The sequence below is a fragment of the Urocampus carinirostris genome, chromosome 5, assembly GCF_059441175.1.
Source record: "Urocampus carinirostris isolate Australia breed hairy pipefish chromosome 5, RoL_Ucar_1.0, whole genome shotgun sequence".
Lineage (NCBI taxonomy): Eukaryota > Metazoa > Chordata > Actinopteri > Syngnathiformes > Syngnathidae > Urocampus > Urocampus carinirostris.
Window position 1 is genome coordinate 42,429,979 of NC_142353.1, and position 13,016 is coordinate 42,442,994.

Consider the following 13,016-nt stretch of genomic DNA (forward strand, 5'->3'; position numbering starts at 1 on the left):
TATAGTCTGAATGTTGTAAATTCCACTCTCACATGAGGTATTGAGTTTTAAACTTGAATCTTTTTATTTTAAAAAAAAAAACCAAAAAAAGGTTTTTCTTGTGCAATTTTTAAAGAAATTACTGCGTGATTGGCGCAGATGGTATCGCGTCAGTCTTATATTCTAAAGGTTGTTAGTTAAACTCTGAAATGAGGCATTGAGTTCTAATTTTGAGTTTTTTTATATTAAAAAAAAAAGATTTTGGTTTTGCAATTTTTATTGGAATTACAGCTTGATTGGTGAAGATGGTATCACGTCAGTCTTATATTCAGAAGTTAGTAAGTTCAAATCTCACATGAGGCATTGAGTTTTAATATTGAGTTTTTCATAGAAAAAAAACGGATTTTCATTTTGCAATTTTTTATAGAAGTACACCTTGATTGGTGCAGATGGAATCATGTCAGTCTTATATTTAGAAGTTTGTGAGTTCAATTCTCACATGTAGCATTGAGTTCTAATACTGAGGTTATTTTATAGAAAAAAAAACAAAAAAATTGATTTTGGTTTTGCTATATTTTTTAGAAGTACACCTGATTGGTGCAGATGGTATCGTGTCAGTCTTATATTCAGAAGGTTTTGAGTTCAACTCTCACATGAGGCATTGAGTTTTAATATTCAGTTTTTATAGAAAAAAAACAAAAAAAATGGATTTTGGTTTTGCAATTTTTTATAGAAGTACACCTTGATTGGTGCAGATGGTATCGCGTCAGTCCTGTATTCTGAAGGTTGTGAATTTGACTCTCACATGAGGCATTGAGTTCTAATTTTGAGTCTTTTTATAGAAAAAAAACGCGAAAAAAAATTGATTTTGCCTTTGCAATTTCAATTTGAATTACAGCTTGAATGGCACAGGTGGTATTGCGTCAGTCTTATATTCTGAAGGTTGCGAGTTCAGCTTCAGATGAGGCATTGAATTTTAATATTGAGTTTTCTTAATGAAAAAAAACCCCAAAATAGATTTTATTTTTGCAAATTAAAAGGAGTCGCAGGTTGATTGGCGCAGATGGTATCGTGTCCGTTTTATATTCTGAAGTTTGTGAGTTCAAATCTCACATGAGGCATTGAGTTCTAATGTTGAGGTTTTCTTATAGAAAAAAACGAAAAAAATGGATTTTGGTTTTGCTATTTTTTATAGAAGTACACCTTGATTGGTGCAGATTCTATTGTGTCAGTCTTATATTCAGACGTTTTTGAGTTCAATTCTCACATGAGGCATTGAGTTCTAATATTAAGTTTTTTTATAGAAAAAAAAACAAACAAAAAGGATTTTGGTTTTGCAATTTTTTTATAGAATTACACCTTGATTGGTGCAGATGGTATCGTGTCAGTCTTATATTTAGAAGTTTGTGAGTTCAATTCTCACATGTAGCATTGAGTTCTAATACTGAGGTTATTTTATAGAAAAAAAATAAAAAAAAAGGATTTTGGTTTTGCTATATTTTGTAGAAGTACACCTTGATTGGTGAAGATGGTATCACGTCAGTCTTATAGTCTGAAGGTTGTGAGTTCAACTTTCACATGTAGCATTGAGTTCTAATTTTGAGTTTTTTCTAAATTATAGAAAAAAGACAAGAAAAAAATTGATTTTGTTTTTGCAATTTTTGAAATAATTATAGATTGATTGGCGCAGATGGTATCGTGGCAGTCTTGTCTTCTGAAGGTTGTGAGTTCAACTCTCACATGTAGCATTGAGTTCAAGTTTTGAGGTTCTTTTATAGAAAAAAAAACGAGAAACAATGGATTTTGGTTTTGCAATTTTTTAAAGAATTACAGCTTGATTGGCGATGATGGTATCGCATCAGTCTTAAAATCCAAAGGTCGTGAGTTCAACTCTCACGTGAAGCATTGAGTACTTATTTTGAGCTTTTGGAAAAGAATAGAAAAAAAATGAGGGCAATTTTTTAAGGACTTACAGCTTGATTGGCGCAGATGGTATCGTCTGAGTCTTACTTACTTCCTTACTTCCTTACTTACTTTCTTCCTACTTACTACGTATATATATATTAGATATCTATTATATTCTCATCAGTTTGAAACCTGACTGTAAAAAGGTGAAAAATACAAATACTAATAAAGTTACATTTCATTAAAAAATTGATATGCCATATTGCCAGTATTAGCTAATTGAAGTAAAACTCAAAATATTAAGTCTGCAATTAACTTTTAGTCAAGTCATGTTTATTTGTGACACCCATTATCTCAAAGAGCCTCAAAGGGCTACACAGACTACAGATTTTTGCAAACCACAGACTTTTATGACACCATCCCCTGATCTAAAACCTACATGAGGGCAAGGAAAAACTCCATAACCTCAAGTCAAGTCAAGTCATGATTATTTGTGACACCCTTTATCACAAAGAGTCTCAAAGGGCTACACACACCACAGATTATTGCAAACTACAGACTATTATGACACCATCCCCTGATCTAAAAACTACATGAGGGCAAGTAAAACTCAAAAACCTCAACATGAGGAACATGAAGAAACTTTGAGAAGGGACAGTCTGAAAGGGCTGCACAGACCACAGACTATTGCACACTACCGACTATCATGACACCGTCCCCTGATCTAAACCTTTCATGAGGGCAAGGAAAAACTCAAAAACCTCAACTTGAGGAACATGAAGAAACCTTGAGAAGGGACTACACATGAGGTCATCCCCCTTCCAGGATGACCAGACTGCTATGGACTACCTTTATTGTCATTGGTAGCAACATAGTGCTGAACTAAACTGTTTGCTAAGTTAGCTACTCTGTCTTAGCATGCGTTAGCGTCAGGTCTTTTCTTCTGATGTAACCCAATATCTGTGGTCAGTAGAATCCAAACAACAGTATGAAATCTGAAGGAATTTTTTGTTTTTACACGGGACAAAATGATGACGCTTCTCCATGACAGCGACGACATTGTTCCCTCAGGTCATGTCCTCTACATCAAAGAACGAGTGGACGTCAATAAATCTTTGTGTTTTACGACATAAATACGCGTAAAGTCGAAATACAAGCGATAAAACCACCGCGAGATATCATAAAAGTGGAGTCTTAAGTCTCTTTGTATTAGTATTCGCTTTTTAACTTCCTTGGACAGTTGTTTTTGGGACACTTCAATGCAAATATTTTCAGTGCAAACATGGACATTGGAGTTTTCTTTTTGGATCTGGCAGTCATAAAAAAAGCAAGCAAAACACTGAAGGAACAATCTGGCAGTCAGTAGAATTTATTGGCTCAAGATAAAAGTGTAATGCTCCACTCACGCTGAGCCCATGTTCGGATTGATCCAGGACACACTGGCTTTCTTGTTTTTGGTCTCTGTTTTCTGCAATCTTCTATGCAGTGGGGGCAGGACAGCGGGTAGGACTGGGTTATTAGGCTTTCTCATAAACGATTCGATATTGTGAATGTTGTGACATATATGACATTAAGAGGCTATAAGCGGAAATATATTTGATGGCGCAAGCGCTGTGACTGATCCTGAGTTAGTCAGCCGCCTTGAAGAAGAAGGCTGTCTGCTGGTTTATGGGTTTCATTCCAAGATAGAGAAGTGGCTTATTTATACATAGATAACAAGACAGACAGACATTCAGGTGGACAGACAAACTGGCAGACAAAAAAGAAAGAAATACAGACAGACAGACAGACAGACAGACAGACAGACAGACAGACAGACAGACAGACAGACAGACAGACAGACAGAAAGAAAAAAAGGAAGGAAGGAAAGGTTGGAAGGTGGGAAGGTAGGTTCATATAGGAAAAAAAACAAGGAAACATGGATTTTGCTTAAACAATTTTTGGTAAAATTACAGCTTGATTGGCACGGATGGTGTTGCGTCAGTCTTGTATTCTAAATTCACAATACCCAATCATTTATGAGAAAGCCTAATAACCGGGTCCTACCCGCTGTCCTGCCCCCACTGCATAGAAGATTGCAGAAAACAGAGACCGAAAACAAGAAAGCCAGTGTGTCTTGGATCAATCCGAACATGGGCTTGGTGTGAGTGGGCTTCAGGAAGGAAAGGTTGGAAGGTGGGTAGGTAGGTTCAGGTCGGTGAATGGATAAGCGGGCGGGCGGGCAGACAGGTGGACGGACGGACGGACGGACGGACGGACGGACGGAGAGACAGACAGATATAAAGAGAGTGATAGATAGATAGATAGATAGATAGATAGATAGATAGATAGATAGATAGATAGATAGATAGATAGATAGATAGATAGATAGATAGATAGATAGATAGATAGATAGATAGATAGATAGATAGATAGATAGATAGATAGATAGATAGAAAGAAAGAGGAAAGAAGGAAAGGTGGTCGGTAGGTATGTTCGGGTCGGTGAATGGACAGACAGACGGACAGACCGATAGATAGATAGATAGATAGATAGATAGATAGATAGATAGATAGATAGATAGATAGATATTAAGGGAGTGACAGATACATGGATAGATATAGAGAGAGTGAGAGATAGATAGATAAATAGATATAGAGAGAGTGAGAGATGATAGATGGGTAGATAGAAAGAAAGAAAGAAAGAAAGAAGGTCGGTAGGTATGTTCGGGTCGGTGAATGCACAGATAGATAGATAGATAGATAGATAGATAGATAGATAGATAGATAGATAGATAGATAGATAGATAGATAGATAGATAGATAGATGGAGAGAAAGAAAGAAAGAAAGAAAGAAAGAAAGAAAGAAAGAAAGGTGGTTGGTAGGTATGTTCGGGTCGGTGAATGGACGGACAGACAGACATACAGATAGATAGATAGATAGATAGATGGATAGATAGATAGAAAGAAAGGAAGGAAGAAAAGGTGGTCGGTAGGTATGTTCGGGTTGGTGAATGGACAGACAGACGGACAGACCGATAGATAGATAGATGGATGGGTAGATAGATAGATAGATAGATAGATAGATAGATAGATAGATAGATAGATAGATAGATAGATAGATAGATAGATAGATAGATAGATAGATAGATAGATAGATAGATAGATATTAAGGGAGTGACAGATACATGGATAGATATAGAGAGAGTGAGAGATAGATAGATAGATAAATAGATATAGAGAGAGTGAGAGATGATAGATGGGTAGATAGAAAGAAAGAAAGAAAGAAAGAAGGTCGGTAGGTATGTTCGGGTCGGTGAATGCACAGATAGATAGATAGATAGATAGATAGATAGATAGATAGATAGATAGATAGATAGATAGATAGATAGATAGATAGATAGATAGATAGATAGATAGATAGATAGATAGATATTAAGGGAGTGACAGATACATGGATAGATATAGAGAGAGTGAGAGATAGATAGATAGATAAATAGATATAGAGAGAGTGAGAGATGATAGATGGGTAGATAGAAAGAAAGAAAGAAAGAAAGAAGGTCGGTAGGTATGTTCGGGTCGGTGAATGCACAGATAGATAGATAGATAGATAGATAGATAGATAGATAGATAGATAGATAGATAGATAGATAGATAGATAGATAGATAGATAGATAGATAGATAGATAGATAGATAGATAGATAGATAGATAGATAGATAGATAGATATTAAGGGAGTGACAGATACATGGATAGATATAGAGAGAGTGAGAGATAGATAGATAAATAGATATAGAGAGAGTGAGAGATGATAGATGGGTAGATAGAAAGAAAGAAAGAAAGAAAGAAAGAAAGAAGGTCGGTAGGTATGTTCGGGTCGGTGAATGCACAGATAGATAGATAGATAGATAGATAGATAGATAGATAGATAGATAGATAGATAGATAGATAGATAGATAGATAGATAGAAAGAAAGAGGAAGGAAGAAAAGGTGGTCGGTAGGTATGTTCGGGTTGGTGAATGGACAGACAGACATACAGTCAGACAGACCGACAGACCGACAGATAGATAGATAGATAGATAGATAGATAGATAGATAGATAGATAGATAGATAGATAGATAGATAGATAGATAGATAGATATTAAGGGAGTGACAGATACATGGATAGATATAGAGAGAGTGAGAGATAGATAGATAAATAGATATAGAGAGAGTGAGAGATGATAGATGGGTAGATAGAAAGAAAGAAAGAAAGAAAGAAAGAAAGAAGGTCGGTAGGTATGTTCGGGTCGGTGAATGCACAGATAGATAGATAGATAGATAGATAGATAGATAGATAGATAGATAGATAGATAGATAGATAGATAGATAGATAGAAAGAAAGAGGAAGGAAGAAAAGGTGGTCGGTAGGTATGTTCGGGTTGGTGAATGGACAGACAGACATACAGTCAGACAGACCGACAGACCGACAGATAGATAGATAGATAGATAGATAGATAGATAGATAGATAGATAGATGGCACTCAGAATGTACTCTCTGTCACTAGGAGCGATATACTTCCTGCATTCCTGAAGCAATGCATAGGCGTGCACGGGCCAGTTGTGCACTGTGGGAGGGTTCGATGTCAACGAGGAAGTAATCCGCAACAGGTCCCGGAGAGCAGATGAAGGTGTGGCCTCACGAGACCAGCTACGCAACATGCAGGTGGTGGGAACAAAACACGCTCGAAGGACCGTATGCTCGCTTTGCTACGATGTCACGACAACTTCTGTGCTGGGTTTTTATCCTCAATGTCGCAATCAAGCTATCCGGTAAGTCACTTGGGCATAGAATGGCACTTTAGAATAAAATAGAATAGAATAGAATATACCTTTATTGTCATTGTTACAAAATGGGTTACCATGACACTCCAGTTCACACATTCACAGTGAGGTAAAAAAAAAACAAGAAAATAAAGGAACAGAGAAGATAAGGTTATAAAGCAAGGAGGGTAGGTGTTCTTCCCAATATCAATATTGATAGTTATTACATAACTGTCAAGCTCCAGGGCTCCATGCCCTTGCAAAATGTCATATTTTCCCTTACAAAATACAAAATAATCTTACACCATATTTTTTTTCCAAACGTGTTTATTTATGTAGTTAAACATGTTATATTGTACATGAGTTTCGTTACATCATATATATTGTTAATTAAGATTTTGTTGTGAGATACTGTGTTGCTCGACATGAATGAGGTTTACTATAAAAAAAGTTCAAAAATGAAGTCGCTTGAACGTTCACTGTAGAAGGAAAAAATACATGCAAATAGAATTAAGTAGAAAAATACATTTTCTTATTTAAATTATTAATTCATTTTCTGCATTGAATTATTGTTAGTAATATCCTGATTAAAGGGATACCGCAAACCTGTCTTTTTTCATTTTTCCGTAGCGAGTGATGGCGAGTGATGGCGGTGTCAGGGACGGAAAAACTGGTCGGTAGCCGGGACTGGGAGAGCAAGGCGTAGTCAGGGTCAGAAACGAGTTGTAAGCCAGAACGGGAGCCGGGGACAAAAAGAGGTCGTAAGCCGGGACGGGAGAACAGACGTGGTCAGGAGCAAAACAGGTCATAGCCAGAGACAGACGGGAGCAGAAACGGGACAGGTGGGAGTCAGGGTTGGAAAAGGCTTGCCTATTATACACTGAGGTTCGCAGGCGGACTGACAACAGGGGGCAGACAGGACTGGGTTCAAATATTGACAGGGAGTCATCTAGAACTTGCGGCAGTTGGCGACAAATGAGCGGGCACCGGTGAGTCACATCAGTGATCATGATTCAGATTCAGATTCAGATTCAGATTCAGATCTACTTTATCTATACACTTCAAAAAAGCTACGATGGAAATAGTACAAAGAAATCTACAAAAATACTACTAGAATACTGCTTTGGAAATAAATCAATTAGACTTCTACTGAAATACTAAAAAAATACCAATACATAATACTATAATATAAAAAAACTACTCGAGAAATGTTACTACAAAAACACTACTGCAAGAGAAATACTGCAAATGAAACCTATAGCGATACCACAAAAATTCTATGGAAATATCATAAAAATACTACAAAAATGGCACCCAGTTGGTCCCACCCGTGTGGCGCCAGCTGCGACTCATTGACAGATTGGCTTCCCTGCTATTTAAACCCAGTCCTGTCACTCTCCTTTTGTCAGTCCATCAACAAACTTCTGCCCCGCAAGACATGGGTTTTGACTCGCTCCCGTTCCTGTTGGTATTTCCTGTCCGGTATTGTTCTTGTTTATTTTGTCCTGTTTAATTTCGGTTTCCATTTTTGTTTCCGTCTATTTTGGTTCTGTTTATTTTTTCTCCAGTTTTCGTTCCCGTCTAGTTTGTGCTGTTCATTTTCGATATCCTGTTTCATTATCTATCCTGCCTGTCTGTCCCGTCCTGTCCGCTATCGACCCCATCCGTCCAATATCTGCTCGGGCAATTGGAATCGATCTGGTCGGTCTCTGGCTTCCTATCATTCCACGCCAGACTGCTGCCTAACGTGCATGACTTCCCATTTCCCGTAAAATAAAAGGCTTGAGCGAGGACGTCACGCGTTTAGGTCCTGATCCTGTTCCGGTTCATGACACTGTCCCTTTGACAACAAATCGTTTTAGCCTCTTTACCAGCTCAGTAGCCTAGATGGTCGTGTGCCCGCTTTGAGACTGGGAGGTCGCTGGTTCGCGCCTCGGCCGAGTCATACCTAATTGGTAAAATGGCGGCGCCCTCTGTTGGCTGCGGCTGCATCGGCTCGCTACAACGGGTCAGGTGTATCGACATTTCGTTCTGTGTACATTGTTACAAAGAATGACAATACAAAGGAAATTATTATTATTATTACAGTTTTCTACCAAATGTAAAAATGTCAACATTGCCATAGAAAAGGCAAAAGTAATGTAAAATAAGCTAATTTGACATTATTAACTACAATACGGTTATCGAAATGCATTGGAGTCATTTTGAGTCACTGTGGCATCCCTGGAATGGTTTAAGTTTTAGAATGAATCATTTTGGCACTCGTCTTTTCATAACCTTGCAGCAGCCAGGAAGTAGCCTAGCAACAGACAGATGGATGTCTATCTTTTTCTTGCACCTTTTCCTATTAAACTGCAGGGTCAGGGGGTTGACAGTATTGTATAGCAGTACCGCCAAAAAATGCTATGTGGCATATGACTGACCTGATTTTTGTATTATGGATTTTGGAGGCTGGATAGCATTTTTACCTAGATGGTCTTCAGGGTTTCAAATTGCATTTTCAATTCGATATAAGGGTTTAAAAATCTGTTTTGGGTTTCCAGATGGGGTTTCGAACTAGAGTTTGGGTTTGATAGTACGATTGTAAAGCCTTTACAGGATCTTCAGCGAGGGTTTAGAACTGTGGTTTGATCTTGATATTTGGGTTTTAGAGTACCATTAAGGTTGTAGCCTTTTCAGGGCTTCCAGCTAGGGATTCAAACTCAGATTTGGTCTTGAAATCAAGGTTTTAAAGTGTTTCTAGGGTTTTGAATTTAGATTTGGGCCCTATTCTAAGATTTTAAAGACTTCCTATAGTCTCTCGTCTCAGTTTCAAACTTGTGTTTGGGTTCAGTATTAGGGGTTTAAAACCCTTATATTGTTTCCAGATAGTATTTTAAACAAGGTTTTAGGTTCCATAGAAGGGTTTAAAAACTTTTTGGGGGTTTCCATGTAGAGTTTCTAAATAGGATTTGAATTCATATTAGGGTTTTAGCCCTCTCATGGCTTCCAGATAGGGATTTCAACTCAGATTTAGTCTTGAAATCAAGGTTTTAAAGCGTTTCTAGGGTTTCGAATTTAGATTTGGGCCCTGTTTTGAGATTTTAAAGCCTTACTATGGTCTCTAGCCTGAGTTTCGTTAAGAGCTCTGGATCAATATAACCCATTAAGAGTTTCCAGAGAGGATTAAGGTTTTAAAGCCTTTCCAGAGCGTCCACCCAGGGTTTCAAACTCAGGTTAGGTCTTGATATTAAGGTTTCAAACTTGTGTTTGGGTTCAGTATTAGGGGTTTAAAACCCTTACATTGTTTCCAGATAGTATTTTAAACAAGGTTTTAGACTCAACAGAAGGGTTTAAAAACCTTTTTGGGGTTTCCATGTAGAGTTTCTAAATAGGGTTTGAATTCATATTAGGGTTTTAGCCCTGTCAGGGCTTACAGATAGGGCTCAGTGGCTCAGGAGGTAGAGCGCTCGTCTTGGGATCAAGGGATCCCAGTTCGAATCCCGAATCTGTGTTACATGTCGAAGTGTCCTTGGGTAAGACACTGAACCCCTAATACCCCCAATAAGCAGGTTAGCGCCTTACATGGCTGCAAGGCCGCTATTGGGAAATGTGGAGCACATTGTAAAGCGCTTTGGGAAGTCATTGACTTGAAAAGCGCTATATAAATGCAGATCATTTCATTTCATCAAGGTTGTAAAGCGTTTCTAGGGTTTCGAATTTAGATTTGGGCCCTGTTTTGAGATTTTAAAGCCTTACTATGGTCTCTAGCCTGAGTTTCGTTAAGAGCTCTGGATCAATATAACCCATTAAGAGTTTCCAGAGAGGATTTCGAAAAAAGGCTTTGGGCTTGATATTAAGGTTTTAAAGCCTTTCCAGAGCGTCCACCCAGGGTTTCAAACTCAGGTTAGGTCTTGATATTAAGGTTTCAAACTTGTGTTTGGGTTCAGTATTAGGGGTTTAAAACCCTTACATTGTTTCCAGATAGTATTTTAAACAAGGTTTTAGACTCAACAGAAGGGTTTAAAAACCTTTTTGGGGTTTCCATGTAGAGTTTCTAAATAGGGTTTGAATTCATATTAGGGTTTTAGCCCTGTCAGGGCTTACAGATAGGGATTTAAACTCGAAATCAAGGTTTTAAAGCGTTTCTAGGGTTTCGAATTTAGATTTGGGCCCTATTTTGAGATTTCAAAGCCTTACTATAGTCTCTAGCCTGAGTTTCGTTAAGAGCTCTGGATCAATATAACCCATGAAGAGTTTCCAGAGAAGATTTCGAGAAAGGCTTTGGGCTTGATATTAAGGTTTTAAAGCCTTTCCTGAGCGTCCACCTAGGGTTTCAAACTCAGGTTAGGTCTTGATATTAAGGTTTCAAACTTGTGTTTGGGTTCAGTATTTAGGGGGTTAAAACCTATATATGTCATGATTACTGATGCGAGGCACCTGAGTCCGCTCATTTGGCGCCAACTGCCTCGGACGCTGATTGGCTCCCTGTTACTATTTAAATGGGTTGTCAGTCCGTCTGAGATCCTAAGTTCACGCTAGACAAGCTTTTCGACCCTGACTCACTCCTGTTTTGGCCCCCGTCTGTTTCCTGACTTCGACCCATTTTCTGATCTCGACCACATTTTTGGCTCTCCTGTCCCGGGTACTGACCTGTTTTTTCCCGCTCCAGACACCGCTCTCGCTCGCCACGGAGCAACCTGCTCCCCGCGACCAGCGATCTCCGGATCGTGTGTACAATAATTTCCCTTCTTCCCAATAAAACTAAGATGAATGTATGCAAGTGGGTCCTGTCTTCGTCTTGGTCCTGACAATATATTGTTTCCAGCAAGTATTTTAAACAAGGTTTTAGGCTCAATATAAGGGTTTCAAAACCTGTTTGGGGTTTCCATGTGGAGTTTCGAAATAGGATTTCGACTTCATATTAGGGTTGTAGCCCTCTCGGGGATTCCAGATAGGGATTTAAACTCAGACTTGGTCATGATATCAAGGTTTTGAAGTTATTTCAGGGTTTGAATTTAGATCTAGGCACCATATTAAGATTTTAAAGCCTTTCTATAGCCTCTAGTCCGAGTTTCTTTTAGAGGTTTGGATCAATATTACCCATTTAAAGTTTCCAGGGAGGATTTTGAAAAAGGGTTTGGGCTTGATATTAAGGTTTCAAAGTTTTTCTAGCCCCTAAACTTGGTTTAGACTAGGATTTTAAGTCCCTCCTAAGGTCTCTAACTAGGGTTTCAAATATATTGTCGACTCGATTTTGGTGTTCTACTATTCTTAAGATTTTTAGGGTTTCCACTAAGGCTATCAAACTAGAATTTTGGTTCTATTTTAGGATTTTAAAGTCTTTTTAAGGGTTTCTAGCTATGTTTCGGAGCTAGGGTTTTTGCTCAGTATAACAGTTTTAAAGCCAATCTAGGTTTTCTAGCAGGGGTTTCGACTAGGTTTTGGGGTCGATGTATACAGGTCAGTCAATTACCATAAGATAATTCTAATGAATAGTGCAATCCTAACACGATCCAGTTCCTAAGTAGCAAATATCTATCTAACCTAACCTATTTCCTGTATTACTTCTGTAGTCTCATCTCATTAGCTACACCGCTTATCCTCAGTAGGGTCGCGGGGGTGCTGGAGCCCATCCCAGCAATCATCGGGCAGTGGGCAGGGGACACCCTGAACTGGTTGCCAGCCAATCGCAGGGCACACGGGGACAGAGAACTCAATCGCTCATTCACACCTAGGGACAATTTGGACCGGCCAATTCACCTGAAACGCATGTTTTTGGAATGTGGGATGAAACCGGAGTGCCCAGGAAGTCCGGAGCTGGATTTGAACTAAGACATGAACTGTGCCGCACATGCGCTAACCACTGCGCTGCCGTGCTGCCCCTACTTCTGTAGTATTTTTCCTAATTTTGTAATTCTATCACCCAAACAAATCAGACAAATCCTGTGGTCTTACACAATAAACCCCTTCATAGTCCATACCAGTAGATTTATTTTTCTTTTTTGTTCAGTTTTCATCTGGTTTACACTCAATTCTCATGAGCTCTATGGTGAGAAGTGTGTATAATGTGTTCATAAACAATTAGTATTTCATAAATAATTTCAAAACATGGCGATGTTGACACTTTTGGAGGAAGGGCAGGTAACTATTGTGATGTTGTGAGAATATTCAATTGGACTAAACTACTATGATAATAATTCAATTATATGTCAGGACCAGGACAGGAAGCAAAACCCACTCGCGTAACGTTACTCACAGTTTATTGGGGAGAAGAGAAAGGAGCGCACACTCGATCCGGAGATCGTTGGTCGCAGTGAATAGATTGCTCGGAACGCGGAAGTGGTCGAAATCAACAGATCGTGGCCAG

General features: G+C 38.6%; 1 protein-coding gene across 1 annotated transcript in view; it reads left to right on the forward strand.

The window, feature by feature from the left end:
• Positions 1-6,542: 6,542 nt before the first annotated feature.
• The window catches only part of adam28 (ADAM metallopeptidase domain 28), a 46,705-nt gene continuing 40,231 nt past the window's right edge, over positions 6,543-13,016 (forward strand). Inside the window, exon 1 of the mRNA XM_088336896.1 lies at positions 6,543-6,676. Coding sequence (XP_088193022.1) covers positions 6,619-6,676 — 58 coding nt within the window. The 5' untranslated portion in view covers positions 6,543-6,618. The remainder of the gene's footprint in view (positions 6,677-13,016) is intronic.